This window comes from Crinia signifera, chromosome 4 (genome assembly GCF_055691185.1).
Source record: "Crinia signifera chromosome 4, ASM5569118v1, whole genome shotgun sequence".
NCBI lineage: Eukaryota > Metazoa > Chordata > Amphibia > Anura > Myobatrachidae > Crinia > Crinia signifera.
The window spans coordinates 108,893,431-108,908,720 of NC_139220.1; the positions used below are offsets into that span (position 1 = coordinate 108,893,431).

Below are 15,290 nucleotides of genomic sequence, written 5' to 3' on the forward strand. Positions count from 1 at the left end.
TCACCCTGTGTGTATAACGCTGGCTGTAACGCCATCCAGCATTATACACACAGGTGATTGACAGATCTGGCTAAATATATAAGAGATTGGCTAAATCAAAGTGGATAGAGGGACCGGTCCTTTATCCCACTAGGAAATAGCCTAGTTTTATTGAATAGGCTAAATCAGTGTGAATAGAAGGACCTGTCCTTTAGGCCACTAAGATATAGCCTATTTGGGTACTTGTTTCCTAGCACGGCGCCCATCGCATGTCTTAATTAGTGGTATGCGATGGGACCCGATTTTAAAATGGCATGCGATGCGATTGATGCGATCAAAATGATGATTTAATTGTACATGCACCCTGATGGGTGATTACTGTTATATGCACCTCTATCGTTAACGCCACCGCCCCTATTAACGCCAACCCGAAGCGTGGCGAGCGCAGCGGTATGCGACCTCCGACCTTTTCATACCCCCACTATCCACATTGTTGTGGAGTTGATTTTATATAGTGTGGCGAGCGCAGCGAGCCTCCGAGCCCGAAGTGTGGTGAGTGGACGCGGAATACATGTGAAGTTATCCACGTCCCCTCGCGGGGCTTGCCGCGTTTGGGCTAGGTGGCTCACTCCGCTCGCCACACTATACAAAATCAACTCCACGCCGACGTGGATAGTGGAGGTATGAAAAGGTCGGAGGACGCGTACCGCCGCCGCTCGCCACGCTTCGGGTTGCCGTTAATAGTGGTGGTGGCGTTAACAATGGGGGTGCATATAACATACTAATCACCCATCAGGGTGGTTGTACAATGAAATCATCGGTTTGATCGCATCGCATGCGATGCAATCAAAATTATGTAAAAAGATTAAAATTGTGGGTGCCGTGCTAGGAAACAAATACCCCTATTTGTATTGAATGCTCTCAATCACAGTGCCTGGAGAGACAAGGTCCTTTAGCCCACTACAAAATACACTCAACCGTATGGATTCCCATGCAATACTGGATATAAACGCATCATGTGACTGTGACTTTGACTGTAATATAAACGCATCATGTGACTGTGACTTTGACTGTGACTGTAAACTGTGATCTAAAACCACACATTGGTCACGGAGTGTAGTGTACTGCACGCTTTGGTCACGTGGCGGCGCCACCACGAAACGAACAGACGCTCGGCTTGGCCTCTTTTAAACTACCCCTGGCGAACAGTAGAGGGCGTTCTAGAGACTGAACAGAAGCGTCGCTCCTGCTGCCGGTACTCTCGATGAGCCTCCGAGCAGTCACTTCCTGTTTCCTGCGTGATCCGCTGCTGAGAGCGCGACGGGTCCGGTGGGGAGGAGAAGGTGAGAATGGGGAGAGAGCGGGCACCGGGTGGATGACGGGAAGTGCGGGGTGACGCCGGGACACTAACGAAACTACCTTACACACTTTGCTTCCATCAAGTAAATATTGCCTCCACTATGCGTATGCTCCCCCTCTGCAGCCTGTCTTTCCATTGTAACTATCATAGTACTCACACCGGGCAGTGTCCCCAGCCTCTCATACGTGTCATGTCTACCATCCGCCTTCTGCTTGGGGCCTTTGCACAGTGCATGATACTGTAAGTGTAGCCCCTGTGTGGGCGAGATACAGCGGCTTACTGGTGGTGCTGCTGCTGTCCGTTCCCCCTTAACGGGTTGACTGCCCTCTCCCATCTTACTACTGTGTCCCCCACGGGGTGACTGCCCTCTCCCGTCTTACACTCCCACCCTCCTCCACCTTAATATGGCCTCTCCCATCTTACTGCTGTCTCCCACCCCCATGGGGAGACTGCCTTCGGCTTCTCCCATCTCACTGCTGTGTGACCCCATGGTGTGTTGACTGCTCTCTCCCATATTACTGCTCTGTGTGTTCCCCACGGGTGATTGGCATTGCCCTCTCCCATCTTACTGCTCTATGTGTCACTTGAGCGTTTATGGGGAGATCAGCTGTTGTAAGAAAAAATAAAGTGGGCATGGGCAGATACAAGGCATGCCAACAGGCACTTTTGCCCTTCCTCTTATTGAATAGTTTGATTTCCATGGAATAGTGAACTCATCGTGTACACTTGCACTTTACTGAGGTTGCTGTGGGACCAGGGATGGGAACAGGAGTTCATCCTCCATGGCCTAGATATGTCTCCTTAGATGTTAGAGGATTTATACTAACAAATGCACATAGCAGGCAGGACTTGGCTTTTACTGTCTAGTTTAGATCGAGATTCATTCATTTTCTGTTGCTATAAGTTATTTCAAACTGTTAGTGTGTATAACCCCAAATGTGTCTTGAGACAGGATTTTTTTTTTGACCAACTGTGCAGTGTGAATTTAATGTTGTCCTTATAACCACCTCATAAAATGTTTCCTACCACTCTAAAAAAAAAAAAAAATGCAAAATAGGTTCTTTGAAAGCTTTATTTTTTTTTTTTGATGATCAGAAGACCGTTGAGCTATATGGTGCCGTATTACAGTTGGAAACTCAATAGATCAAGGCTCTGATTTTTGGCTACCATCTGCCAAATGTCAGCTGGTTCTTTCAATCACATCACATGACATTGTTTGACATGCCTCTACTGCAGGCTTTCCCAACCACGGTCCTCAAGGTACACCAACAGTACAGATTTTAGTGATATCCAGGCTTCAGCACAGGTGACTTAATTAGTATCTGAGTGATTCTGATTAATCCATCTGTGCTGAAGCCTGGATATCACTAAAACCTGCACTGTTGGTGTGCCTTGAGGACCGTGGTTGGGAATGCCTGCTCTACTGCTTAGTTTTGCAATGTGATGCTTATTTTACATCCTTGACCTTTTGGTTGGGTTGTGATTGGTTAAGTTGGTCCTCTTGGTGGTTGAGATCAAAATCTGCCAAACTAGCAATCTTACCCTTCATGTATTTGGATGTCAACTTAAACAATCGTTACGTTTCTGTGGCCTAATATTAACCTTGCGTGAGAGATTTCACAAGGAAAAGATTAATTCTAGTCCCAGAGATGTTAAGATAAAATGATACGTTCTGGCTTTCCAAATTGAATATTGAGACGGTATGTTTGTATTTTGTAGGTCATTTGAATTTATATAAAATGTATTTTGTTCTCTTGGCTTTCTCCCAAAGATTTTTCTAAAGCCTGTGGCATTGCACAGCCTCCCAACAATGAGGACCCATTGTCAGCAGCGTGGTGATGGGACTTGCCCCACATTGTTAAATTTGTGTATTAAGGTGATCTGTTTCTCTTACTGGGAAAGACTGGTGAACACTTGCAGCAATCTTCTTACCTTTTTAATATTTAAAGACTTCTAGTTAATTACTTTATCTAATTTACCGAAGTGCCTCCCAGTCTTCCCTGTCAAGAATAAATGAGCATATCTTCAACATATACAGCATTTGTTTAATTAGCGAATAATTGTGCCATAAAGTCCTCTGAAATATATGTAAAGTGTTTCTGCCACAATACAAAAAATATTTGTACTGCGATGAATTCTGTAAATGCTGCTCTATGCATATAAACTAAGGACCGGATGTATCTAGATGGAGAGTGGTAAACGGCTAACAGGATGGGTTTGAAAATTGACAGATGAGAGCTGATTGGCTGGCTCTCCACGTTATCACTTTTTGAAGCTTGATGCATGTGGCCCTAAAACTGTTTTGATATGTATGTGTATACATCAGAGTACATTTGTAATGTATTTTACCCATGGAGTCACGAATGTGTCATCCTATGTAATAAAAGGCTAAAGCTGGTCCTCACTTCTTCGATGACTACTAGAATGGCGACCAACATCAATCCAGGAGTTGCTTTATTCAGGCACACACAGCCGCCAGCTCTGACATTTCTGTTATATTATATTCAGTTATTTTGATGTGCTGGGAACTAGTGTATTGTATTATATATGCTCATATGTATATATTTTTTTTATATATATATTTTATTTCAATTGAATGTATCTTTTTTACAAAAGTCACCTTTTAAAATGGACAGAAAAACCCTTTGGCAGAATATACTACACATAATGTTTGTGTCAATTACTGAGGTTGTAAATCATGTCTAAACCATTGCTGGGTACTTTATGTATGCATACTGAAACAGGTGAATCTGTCCATAAGACAACATCTAATTATCTTGCAAACAAGGTAATAGAAAATCTGGCTGCTAAGGGTCTCCCTAAGGAATGAGCGAAGAACCACTGGACTGGGTAGTTGTGCAGAATACAGTATACCCACCAATTAAGCCAGGTGTTTATAATTCCAATCCCTATGGGTCAGGAATTGTTTGGTGAATATTCCCGCATGTAAATGTAGTTAAGGGACTGCCCAATACATTTTTGTAAACGCTTACATTGAGGTATTAAATTATTTCTATGTCTTTGTTTATTCATTCTTTTATGACCATCCTTAATTTAGTATTCTATTTTAACAAATGTTACTCTTATTTGAGTACATTTCTTATTTTTCCCTTTTAATTGTGTCCTTTTTGTCTTTAGAAATGTTTGCATATAATTTCCTTTTAGTTACCTTCTCTCCATTTCTTTAATGCGACTAACTGTTCTCTGTCTCCAGTAGGTTTCTAAGACCAGAAGCATGGACAAACACAAAGTCAAGAGGCAACGCCTGGATCGAATCTGTGAGGGTTAGAGCATATTATTCGGAGTTTGCGGTGTCCTAGAAAAAGATTTCTTTTTCTAACAATTTATCCAAAAGCGCACTGTTTACATGCTGCTTTCAGAAACTCATTGGGCTAAATTTACTAAGATGGGAGTTTTTGAAGATTGGATGTTGCCCATAGCAACCAGTCTGATTCTACTTCTTTATTATACACCTTCTAGAAGAGAATAGCTGGGATCTGATTGGTTGCTATGGGCAACATCCCATCTTTAATAGAACTCCCATCTTAGTAAATGTTTATTTTCTTTAGGTACTTGTTTCCTAGCACGGCGCCCATCGCATACCATAAGCCTTACAATGGCATGCAATGCGATGGCACCCGATGTTATACAATTTAAAATCGTATACCATCGCATTGTATGCCATATACAATGGTATACGATTTTAAATTGTATAAGCACCCTAATGGGTGTTTTCAATGTGAAATGGCCCCCTATAAGATTATTAATTGTATAAGCACCGTAATGGGTGCTTACAATGTTAAAAGCACCCCCCACGCCACCCCCAGTATCAACGCGAACCCGAAGCGTGGTGAGCGCAGCGGTACGCGTCCTCCGACGTTTTCATACCCCCACTATCCACGTCGGCGTGGAGTTGATTTTAGATAGTGTGGCAAGCGCAGCGAGCCACCAAGCCTGAAGCGTGGCGAGCGGCCGCGTATTACTTTACATGTATCCTGCGGGGCTCGCCACGCTTCGGGCACAGTAGCTCGCTGCGTTCGCCACACTATCTAAAATCAACTCCACGCCTGCGTGGAAAGTGGGAGTATGAAAAGGTAGGAGGACGCGTACCGCCGCCCCTCACGGGCTCGCTGCGCTCGCCACGCTTCGGGTTGGCGTTCATAGTGGTGGTGCATTTAACATTGTAAGCACCCATTAGGGTGCTTATACAATTAAAAATTGTATAGGGGGGCCAAAATCGCATTGCATGCCATATAGCCACATGCGATGCGATTTTGGCCCCCCTATACAATTTTTAGTACAATGCATAAGATGCCGTACGATTGAATATCGTGGGCGCCGTGCTAGGAAAAAAGTACCTTTCTTTACTATTGTCATTCTGTATTATACTGTATACAGAAGAGACTCCTATTTACAGTGTAAATTCTGTGCAGCATTGAATGTTGTATGCACAAAGCATGAAGGCAGACAGATGTTTGCAGTCTTCTAGCCCCTATACATCGGTAGGAGACTGTTGCAATTTCCAGATGTCCTGATGCCTGGGTCGGGGAATCGGGAATATTCATCATGTTCAGTTTTCCTGGTTTGCCTATCCCAACAAAAAAAATTATTGGGTGAGCAAATTGGACAATTTCAACATACAGGGTTTCCTGGATTTTGTGAGTGATCACCGGTCATCATTGGCCACCGATCGGCAATTCCTATCGAATACATATATATGTATGTGTGTTCTTTAAGCGTGTGCTCAAAATTATTTTAAATCATAAGATATTAGCACTTGTTTTGAGTGTCAGTATAGTAGAATAAGCTTGAGGGTAGGTTGTTGTTGTTTTATTATATAAAAAGCTGTTGAAATATTGATGTTAATTTTATGAATAAATGTAATGTTATTTTTTGCGAAGGCTATTGAACAGGTTCTGTATTGTAGATTCTAGTGGGTTGCAATGTCATTTTGGGGAATGTGCTGTTAATGTTTTTCTTTAACATGTAAGATATCTGGTTTACAGTTAGTAAAATAAACCAAACTGAAAACTCTTTTTACATTGGTGCTTATCTTGTATGTAACAAGTGTTCATTAAATTGAAATAAAGTCAGATATTGATTTAGTGTTTTATCATTGTATCTAATAAGGTCACAGGTTCTAGGAGGCAGAATGCCAAAGGGGTTAATGTGTCAGAAGATGAAAAAAAATCAACTTAGTACCAATAATGTTATGTCCATCATTATTAGTATCCACATTAACCCTCATTTTCTTATTTACTACCTCCTCTGTCTATGGGCTGTCCTCAGCCAGCGAGGGAGTTAAATGGTGGGGATCGCAGAAAACAAGTGATTCCCGCTGTTTAACCCCTGCGCCGGCCGCTCACCCTATTAAACGTTCCGGGGGAATCCTCTGTCAGAGGGCAGTGGTGATTTCCCCCCCCCCCCAAACAGCGAGGCTCGCAGCTATTGCAGGGAGGCAGCTGCATTTAGCCGCGAGTCTCGCTGTTTTAGCGGCCGCACAAGCCGGTTTTTCCCTCGCTCCAAAAACGAGGGGGAGTCGGCGTATGCAAGGGGGTCAGTTGAATAATGACCTTGAGAGCCGTGACTGTGAGCAGGCAGCCCTGCTCACTGTCGCAGCTTGCTCCCCCAGCATTGAATACTGCCCTTGGTCTCTGCCTTGTTGTTGTCAACACATGAAAAGGTCGGCTTGAGGGGGGGTTTTTTGTTTACTTTTTCCTATCCATGTGGGCTCCATTTGAGAACAATAAAGTGTGCCAAGCGAAGCAGTACACTAATTTGGGGTCCACATGCTAAAATTTACAAACTAACGTTTGGTATCGAGTTGGACACTGTCGACCCTTTATACGACAACCATTTCAGAGCACTATTATTTAGTCAGGAGGCCTGGATTCTGAGTTCCGTGGTGCAGCTTGAAGGATGCAATTGTCGGATTTTGTGCTGGTTTTTGCATTCAATATGGGTGCACAAATCTGCTGTTCTTGCAAAAATCACTAAAGAATCAGATATTAGGCAATTTGGGGTTTAAACGAAACTGCATTTTAGGGGAAATAAGAATCGTTAATTATAGCCAACCACCATGACAAATGATGGCTTTCTTATAGTCGCCTTAGTTCCTCTAAATTAGGAATGCAAGTCACATGTGTACAATATGGTTATTTGTAGATCATTAGAATTGTTTTCAGTTAAAGTTGATATACGCCTCTAAGGAATTCCATTGGCATTATTTATGTTTTTTTTTTTGCCATTGGATTTGGCAACAGATAAACAATATCTCTGCATTGTGTGTACACAGCAAATATTACTTAAAGGCAACATAATGCTGACTGGACAATAAAAGGGCAGCTCTTATCCCTTTTTAGTGCAACCTTTGTTTTTAATGCATTATTAAAAATAATTGTATAATGCAGACACATCCGGTCTGGTTCTTTTTTTAACAGTTTCAAATATTTGGCTTTTGCAGGTATCCGGCCACCAATTCTAAATGGTCCTATGCCTGCTCGTCCTTTGGTTGCTCTTCTGGATGGAAGGGATTGCACAGTTGAGATGCCCATATTAAAGGATGTTGCCACAGTTGCTTTCTGTGATGCGCAATCTACGCAAGAAATTCATGAGAAAGTAAGCACGTCTCTTACATTTCTCATTTTAGTGTTAGATATGTACATACTGCTTGGATTTCTTGGCACCATTTATTTTTTATTTACCATTATTTATAGTGTTTGTTCTTGCACCATGCTTTTTTCCAAAACAAATTCTCTCCCTGGGGTGTCGCTCTCTGCTGTGTTCTAGATCAGTATGGTCTGTATTTCAGAAATTTTATACAGACCAGACCTGTGTTAGAAGCACCACAGCAGAGAGCGACACCTCAGACCGTGAAGAAAAACTGTAGGGGTTTTGAAAAAGGCATTATTTTGGAATAAACATTAATTATTAGATGTTGTAAACTACAGAAATATCTCTGCACTTGTTCATTAGTCGCAATTGAGAAGTTGAGTGATTTTTTTTTTATATGGTGTACCAAGCATTGCAGACAGTTGGGAAATTTCCTTTTTTTTTTTTTCTCCGGCACCTGGGCAAGATGTTTTAAATAAACCACATATTTTCAAACTTGCCGTTATCATTTACTATGTCAACATAAGGTTAGATGACAGGGTGTGTGTGTTCTTAAATCTCCTCTGAAATTATTTAAAAGAAAATATTTCTTTAAAAGCCTTAAGTATAGATCTACGAAACTGAGGATTTGTTGCTCATAGCACCGTAGCCGATTTTGGCTGTCATTTATCTGACCTCGTCTAGATCACAGGTTCTCAAACTCTGCCCTCAGGACCCCACACAGTTGACGTTTTCAAGGTCACTGGTGGATTTTTAAAATGTTGGTGATTCACATTACACAGTGCTCCTTCCGGGTGACCTGTAAAACTTTGTGGGGTCCTGAGGACCGAGTTTGGGAACCACTGCTCTAGATAAGTGGTCTTTGGTTGCTGTGGGCAACAACTCCATTTTTGGAAAGGTACAATTTAGTAATGTTACCATTTAATTTCTATGCTCAGGCCAGGTCAAACCTCTTGTAGAGATAAAAGCGAGAAATTGTAGTTGAACAGTTTGAAACGTATTTAGGTGGTGCGATGGTGTGCACTGCAAAGTAATTTATACAGTTGAAGTGACAAACAATCACAGCCAAGTCTCCACATTACACCAGCACTAATGTCAACTCTATTTTATAATTGTGTGCACGAGAGTGGAAAGAATGTAAGTAGGGCATATGAGTACACGTTGAGTATCCTTTATCGGGATATCTGTTATCCAAATATTCCCAAAAACACATAGTTCTTGATATGTAACTGGCACTAAATATGTGCAGCAAAAGAATTGTGTAGCATTCAAAATCAGTTCCTGAGATACAACACAAACTTTGTTTCCTTTTCATCCCGTAGGTGGCATAGGATGCTTTAAATTAGGTATTGAGGTGAGGTAGCAGAGCCACCAAAGAATTAGAAACTTGAGCCCAGCATGCTCCTTGACTCCCCTCTTCTTGACTCCCCTCTTCCCTATACCCCGCCCCCTGAGCCCAGCTCACCAGTTTTATATTTTGTGCTGGCAGGAGCAGGCACCTTATTTCTAGGGGGCAGTTTTAAGCGCCCCAGGTTACTTTTTTTCAGAGCAGCTGCGGGGCGCTCTAAATAGACGTCACCTGCGCCGCTACTCCAGCACCCAGCGGCGGCACCACCAGTTAGCGGGCTGGTGACTTCTGCCCTGGCCCCTCTGCAGCTTGACCATCCTGACAGCCAACTGTACAACGGGGCCACAAAGCCGCAGGCTCCCGCTTGGCAGGTAAGAATGCTCCCTAATAGGGAACCACGTTTAGCAGTGATCCCCTCCAGCCCCTGAGACAAGCTGGAGGGTGGGTGCGGGGGGATGTTTAGCCCTACACTCTGTCCCACTAGACCACCAGGTACATTATTAATAGGCTTGTCCCTGCTGGTTAGACGCCTGAGGGGGAGTAATGGCAGCCTGTTAGCCCCCACCCTGCCCCTGGTTTAATGCTGGGAGCCTAGCTCACTGTACAACCCGGCAGCTAGTTCAATCTATTGTACTGACTCTGGAGCCAGGGGACTTCATGGTATCACTAGACATCCAGGATGCTTACCTACGCATTCTGATAAGATGAGACCACCAGCATTTCCTGAGGTGTGTCCTCTTGGACACTCACTCGTAGTTCCAAGCTTTTCCCTTTTGGCCTTTCAACCGCCCCAAGGGTTTTCACACAGGTTATGGTGGTAATGGCAGCACACCTCAGTTTGTATTGTACCATACTTATACTATTTACGAGAAAAATCTTGCAGACGCATATCCAACTTACAATGGATCTGCTACAGTCGCATGGCTGGAAGATCAATTGGTCATTCTCTTTTCGGGGGCGGTCCTGGACGCTCTTGTCGATTTTTCTCCCATTTGAAAAGATTCAGTCCAGAATATGGTCCCTCCTACACACTCGAAGAGTATCTATTTATGCCTTCATGAAGGTTCTCGACTCGATGGTTGCCACCTTCGACATGGTGGAATAAGGTCAGTTTCACTCCCGTCCACTTCAACTATTCCTTCTTCAATGGAACGGCATTTATGCACAAGTCAGATTGTCACTGACTCAGGAGGTACGTCTTTCACTCACGTGTTGTGGTTAAAGACAAGCAGTCTCTCTCAGGGCCGTCCATTTTGGATCCTTGATTGGGTCTTGATCACCACAGGACGCCAGCCTGTGCGGCTGGATGGTGGTTTGTCTCTCTGTCCTTCCAGGGTCGGTGGAAGGCTTGGGAGAGCAAACTACCAATCAACATTTTGGAACTGAGTGTGATATTCTTGGCCCTGTCTGTGGCACAACATCTCATTGCCAGTCTCCCAGTAAAAGTCCAATCCGACAACGCCACGACTGGCTTACATAATCAAGCAGGGTGACACGTGCAGTCAGGGTGCGATGTCCAAGGTGGCCAGGATATTCCAGTTAGCAGCAAACACTCTGCTGGCTCTGTCTGCAGTGTTGATCACCGGCATACTCAACTGGGAGACAGATTTCCTCAGTCATCTGGACATTCATGCTGGTGAATGGAAACTACATCCAGAAGTGTTTGCTTCGTTGACATCTTTGTGGGGAATTTGGGACATTGACCTAATGGCGGCGCAGCACAACAAAAAAGTTCCACGCTTCGGATCCAGGACGAGGTATCCGGAGGCCTTTCTAGTGGACGCACTCATGGCCCCATGGCAGTTCCCTCTAGTTGATGCTTTCCCCCAACTTCTACTGCATCTTCTGCGCTAGTTCAAGGAGGAAGGGGGGGAACATGATTCTTGTGACCCCCCTGACTGGCCTCGCCAAGGCTGGTACGAATACCTACAAGGTATTTCCGTTGCCACTCCACTGCAGCTACTTCTCCACCTGGACCTACTGCTTCAGGGTCCATGTCATCACCCGAACCTGACACGCCTGGTGTTGACTGGGTGGCTCTTAAGATATCCCTGTTGAGAGACACAGGATTTTCTTCAAGGGTCATCCGTACGATGCTTAGGGCCAGGAAACCCTCAGTGGCCAGGATATATTACCAAAATTGTAAGTCATATTTCACTTGGTGCTCGTCCAGGGGTTTGCAACCCATAGTTTTTCAATTGACATGTTAATTGGCTTTTCTTCAAACGGGCTTTGATTTGGGCCTTCGTCTGTCTTCATTAAAGGTTAAGGTGTAGGCTCTGTCGGTCCTTTTCCAAAGGAAGTTAGACAATTTTACCAGATGTTCGTATGTTCTTTCAGGGAGTCGTTCATGTACAGCCTCCAGTGATTCGATTCCTCCAGTGGCTCAATGGGATCTCTCCCTAGTCCTGAGAGCCCTTCAGGCCTCCCCCTTTGAGCCTCAAGGAGGAAGTGGATCTTAAATGGCTATCTAATCTGGCAATTTAATCTGGCCAACGCATCTCGGATTTTAGTGCCTTTATTCTGGAGATCTCCCTTTTTTATACAGATAGAGCAGTGCTTCGCAATTGGCTTGATTTTTCTCCTGAAGGTTGTCTCCCGGTTTCATTTTAACCAAGAAATTGTGGTTCCTTTATTTCCAGGGACCTCTGAGGCTGAAGTTTCCCTCGATGTTTGGGCTTTATGCATTTCTTTGCCTAGGACTAAATACATTTGTAAGACAGATTCTTTGTTCATCCTTTACGAGTCTAATAAGTTTGCCCGCTTCCATCCAATCATTGGCAAGGTGGCTGAGGCTGACTGTTTGTTCGGCCTATATCTCCACACAACTACCTCCTAGAGCAGGAATTACTGATCATTCCACCAGATCGGTGGGAACTTTCTGCGCATTTAGCCATGGTGCTTCTGCTGAGCAGCTCTGTAAGGCGGCCACCTGGTCCTCAGCCCAGACTTTTATTGTTTTATGCTTTTGACACCTTTGCATCTGATGCTCAATTTGGCCGCTGTTCCCAGTGGAACTATTGTATCGGAAGTATAGTGAGAATCAGGGACACCTCAATACAGTTTAACAATTATTTATTTACAAAATCATTAACAAACAAGAAATAATACTTATACCACGTTCCTCAAAGGCAGTTACAAGAGATAGCCAGTCCAAACAAGAGAGTCCAAACATAGGGTGTATTTCCAGGGAGCCTCCTCTCACTGTGTAGTCCTGGATCTGTGGTCAGTCACAAGCACCCTGTCCTCAATCTTAGGTCCAATGGAAGCTCAAAATCAGTCTGTAGTGACCCTGTATTTAAACTAAATCCTGTGTGGTTGTCAAGGGATCATATCCACATATACATTAACTTGGATCCCTAGATTAGTGAATGCATATTGACAAACCCATTGTTGTATAGTATTTTAATTCAGGTCAACTATCCTGTGTATTTAGAATTGTAGTGAATCTTGTCAAATGCTTTGGTATATAAAGCATTTGACAAGATTCTACAGTACTTGAGCTCTGTAAACCTGTATATGTTTACATCAAATAACAATATTGTCTGGCTTCTCCTGTAACACAATGGCAGTCTAAATTCTGATTAACACACTATAGCTACTAGTCTATGTAGGAACAATGGCCCCTACAAAGATTCACAGATACATTCTTTATAACACAGATATAGAGCTATCTAACACACATATACATAGAAGACAAACAGTTTACCCTAGGCTAAAAGTCAACACGGTTACAATCCACCCTTGGCTTCTATGTATTATTGGGGGTTATTATCATATTGCCCCGTGAGTGGCAAATCTTCTTTGCATTATATAGCCTTACAATATTTACACAATAGACATACTAATGTAATCACAACATAAACAATAATTAGAACAAAAATTATTTTGATGTCACATTTTAGGGAAATTGCCATCCTCCTTTCCATTGGATCAATTTCTTCCCAGCTATGGAAAAGTCTTTGATGAACTTGGGGAGGGACTGCAAATCAAACATTCTGTTTCTCCCAATCTGAATCCAGTTCTTGTTATTATCTAATGGATCTACAGTAGTCGAAATTACTTCCAAAGTCACTGTTTGGCCCGTTCTGTGTTGCTGAAGCATAATCCAAGAGATTAATCGAATACCATAAATGGTGTGCCTTTCCAACAGCATCATACACCTTGGCATGGTGGAATCCCATCAGGCCAGCATACATCTTGGCTTAACCTCCTGGGAAAAATAAACAAGTGTTAATTTCTATCAGCACTCTCTGGGGTACAAATCATTGGCATTAAAATACACTGAATAAGCATCACCATCAACCAAAACATAGTAGTTTCCCCACCCTAATGCTAATATTTGTCCCTTCTTTTTCCCAACCTGGTTGCCACTTGGCTAAATCCACACCCTCCCACCAGGGTGCTGGTACGCAAAGTGTGACACAGTGGGGTGATCTTGGTGGCAGGGGCTCTAACAATCTCTGAAAAAGGTAATGGATCCAGAAAGTCCCTTTCATTCAAACAGCATACTGCCTCCTGTAGGACACTGTCCCAACCCTTCAAGATATGCATGGGTGTTCCTTAAGGAGGCCATTCATTCTATTTAACCAGATGCAATTAAATAACAGGATATGTGATACACCCAATACACAGGGTACTCCTTTGCCCAGTCATATACCCCTTCATTGTCACATTGTTCATGTGCCCACTGTCCCAGATTGTATGAGAAATATTTATATTCCTCCGCTGGAGATTCAGCGGCTGATTTAATTTTATACGCCATCAGCTGTATCATTCGTTGCAAAATCTGTGTGCGCATTTACATGTCCAATGAAGATAGACCTGGATGAGCTGTGGTTCCAGTTTTGATTCCATATTTCAGGTTCACACCATGTAGGCTTGGAATGGATTTTCCAATCTTCCTTCTTCCATGAGGGCATCCAAATAGTCAGACCTTTGTACACGGCCCAACTGTCAGCGAAGATTATCAAAGGACCACCTGGCTCTTGCATCAGCATCAGTACAGCTTGCAGTTCGGCATGTTGGCTGGATCCTCCTTCTCCATTTCAATCTATACTGTAATTTCTTCCATTAAAGGCTGAAATTCTGCAGCAGCCCAAGTCCTGCCCCTCTGTGTCAGGGTAGAGGAGACATCTGTAAACAAATCAATTATCTTCTCCTCATCTGATAAGTACCACTTTTATATAGAGTAGGCTTTTTTGCTACAGAAGAATATAATACAAGTCCTTCTCGCCTCACCCATCCTGCAATAAGGGAGGTCAGTGCGTATGGTGACTGGTTGTTGCTTGGTTGTGCTCTCCACATGCTGGAGAGAAGTATATGTGGTTAGGAAAGTCCTTTCAATGTAAGAGAGGGGCCTTGGTTTCATCTGGGATAATGTCTCTAGATGTGGTTAAATTATGATGTGTTGGGGGCCACTCCAATTCATAGCCAGAAATGTTACAGTCTCTGTGGGGCACTACATCTTGTCCATGTTCACTGCCCACCCCCTCTCTGTCATTGGGCCTGTGACAGTGGCCAGAGAGGATTCCAAGTGTTCCAATCCCCTTGGGTCACATCCCTTAGCATTTCTTGTGCCTCTGCATAAGGGCTTTTAGCTGTGTCGGCAAAGGGTTGTGTAAACTGTACCAGATCTCCCTCCCCCATTTCCTTATTTTGTCTAATAGCTGGTTCCCTTTTAGGCTTAGACTGAATCTTTTCCCACATTTCAAACATAGCATCATTCGCAATACCATCAATCTTATCTTTTGGAACCCCAGCATTCAACAGATCAGAAAACATTTGACTACGTTTACTTCTGTATCTATTGGGGGGTCTACCATGCAGCATCTTACTTTTGTACTGATTAGAAGGTGCGGCCAATGCCCTAGCTTGGAATACTTTGTCTGGGGCTATTCCCTTAGAGTGCAACAAACTCATCTGCTCTAGTACAGTAATTGTTTCAAAGACAGAAACCTGCTTAGTTGTGGCAGGGAAAAGAGTGAACAA

The 15,290-nt window shown here is 43.4% G+C and overlaps 1 protein-coding gene across 6 annotated transcripts in view; it reads left to right on the forward strand.

The window, feature by feature from the left end:
• Window positions 1-1,237: 1,237 nt before the first annotated feature.
• Window positions 1,238-15,290, forward strand: part of LOC146074271 (C-terminal-binding protein 2) — a 33,385-nt gene continuing 19,332 nt past the window's right edge. The window contains exons 1-3 of one of the 6 annotated variants that reach the window (XM_083182184.1): window positions 1,238-1,322; window positions 4,554-4,617; window positions 7,803-7,957. In XM_083182184.1, coding sequence (XP_083038310.1) covers window positions 4,575-4,617; window positions 7,803-7,957 — 198 coding nt within the window. In that variant the 5' untranslated portion in view covers window positions 1,238-1,322; window positions 4,554-4,574. The other 5 variants (XM_083182181.1, XM_083182185.1, XM_083182182.1 and 2 more) reach the window with 5 other exon arrangements.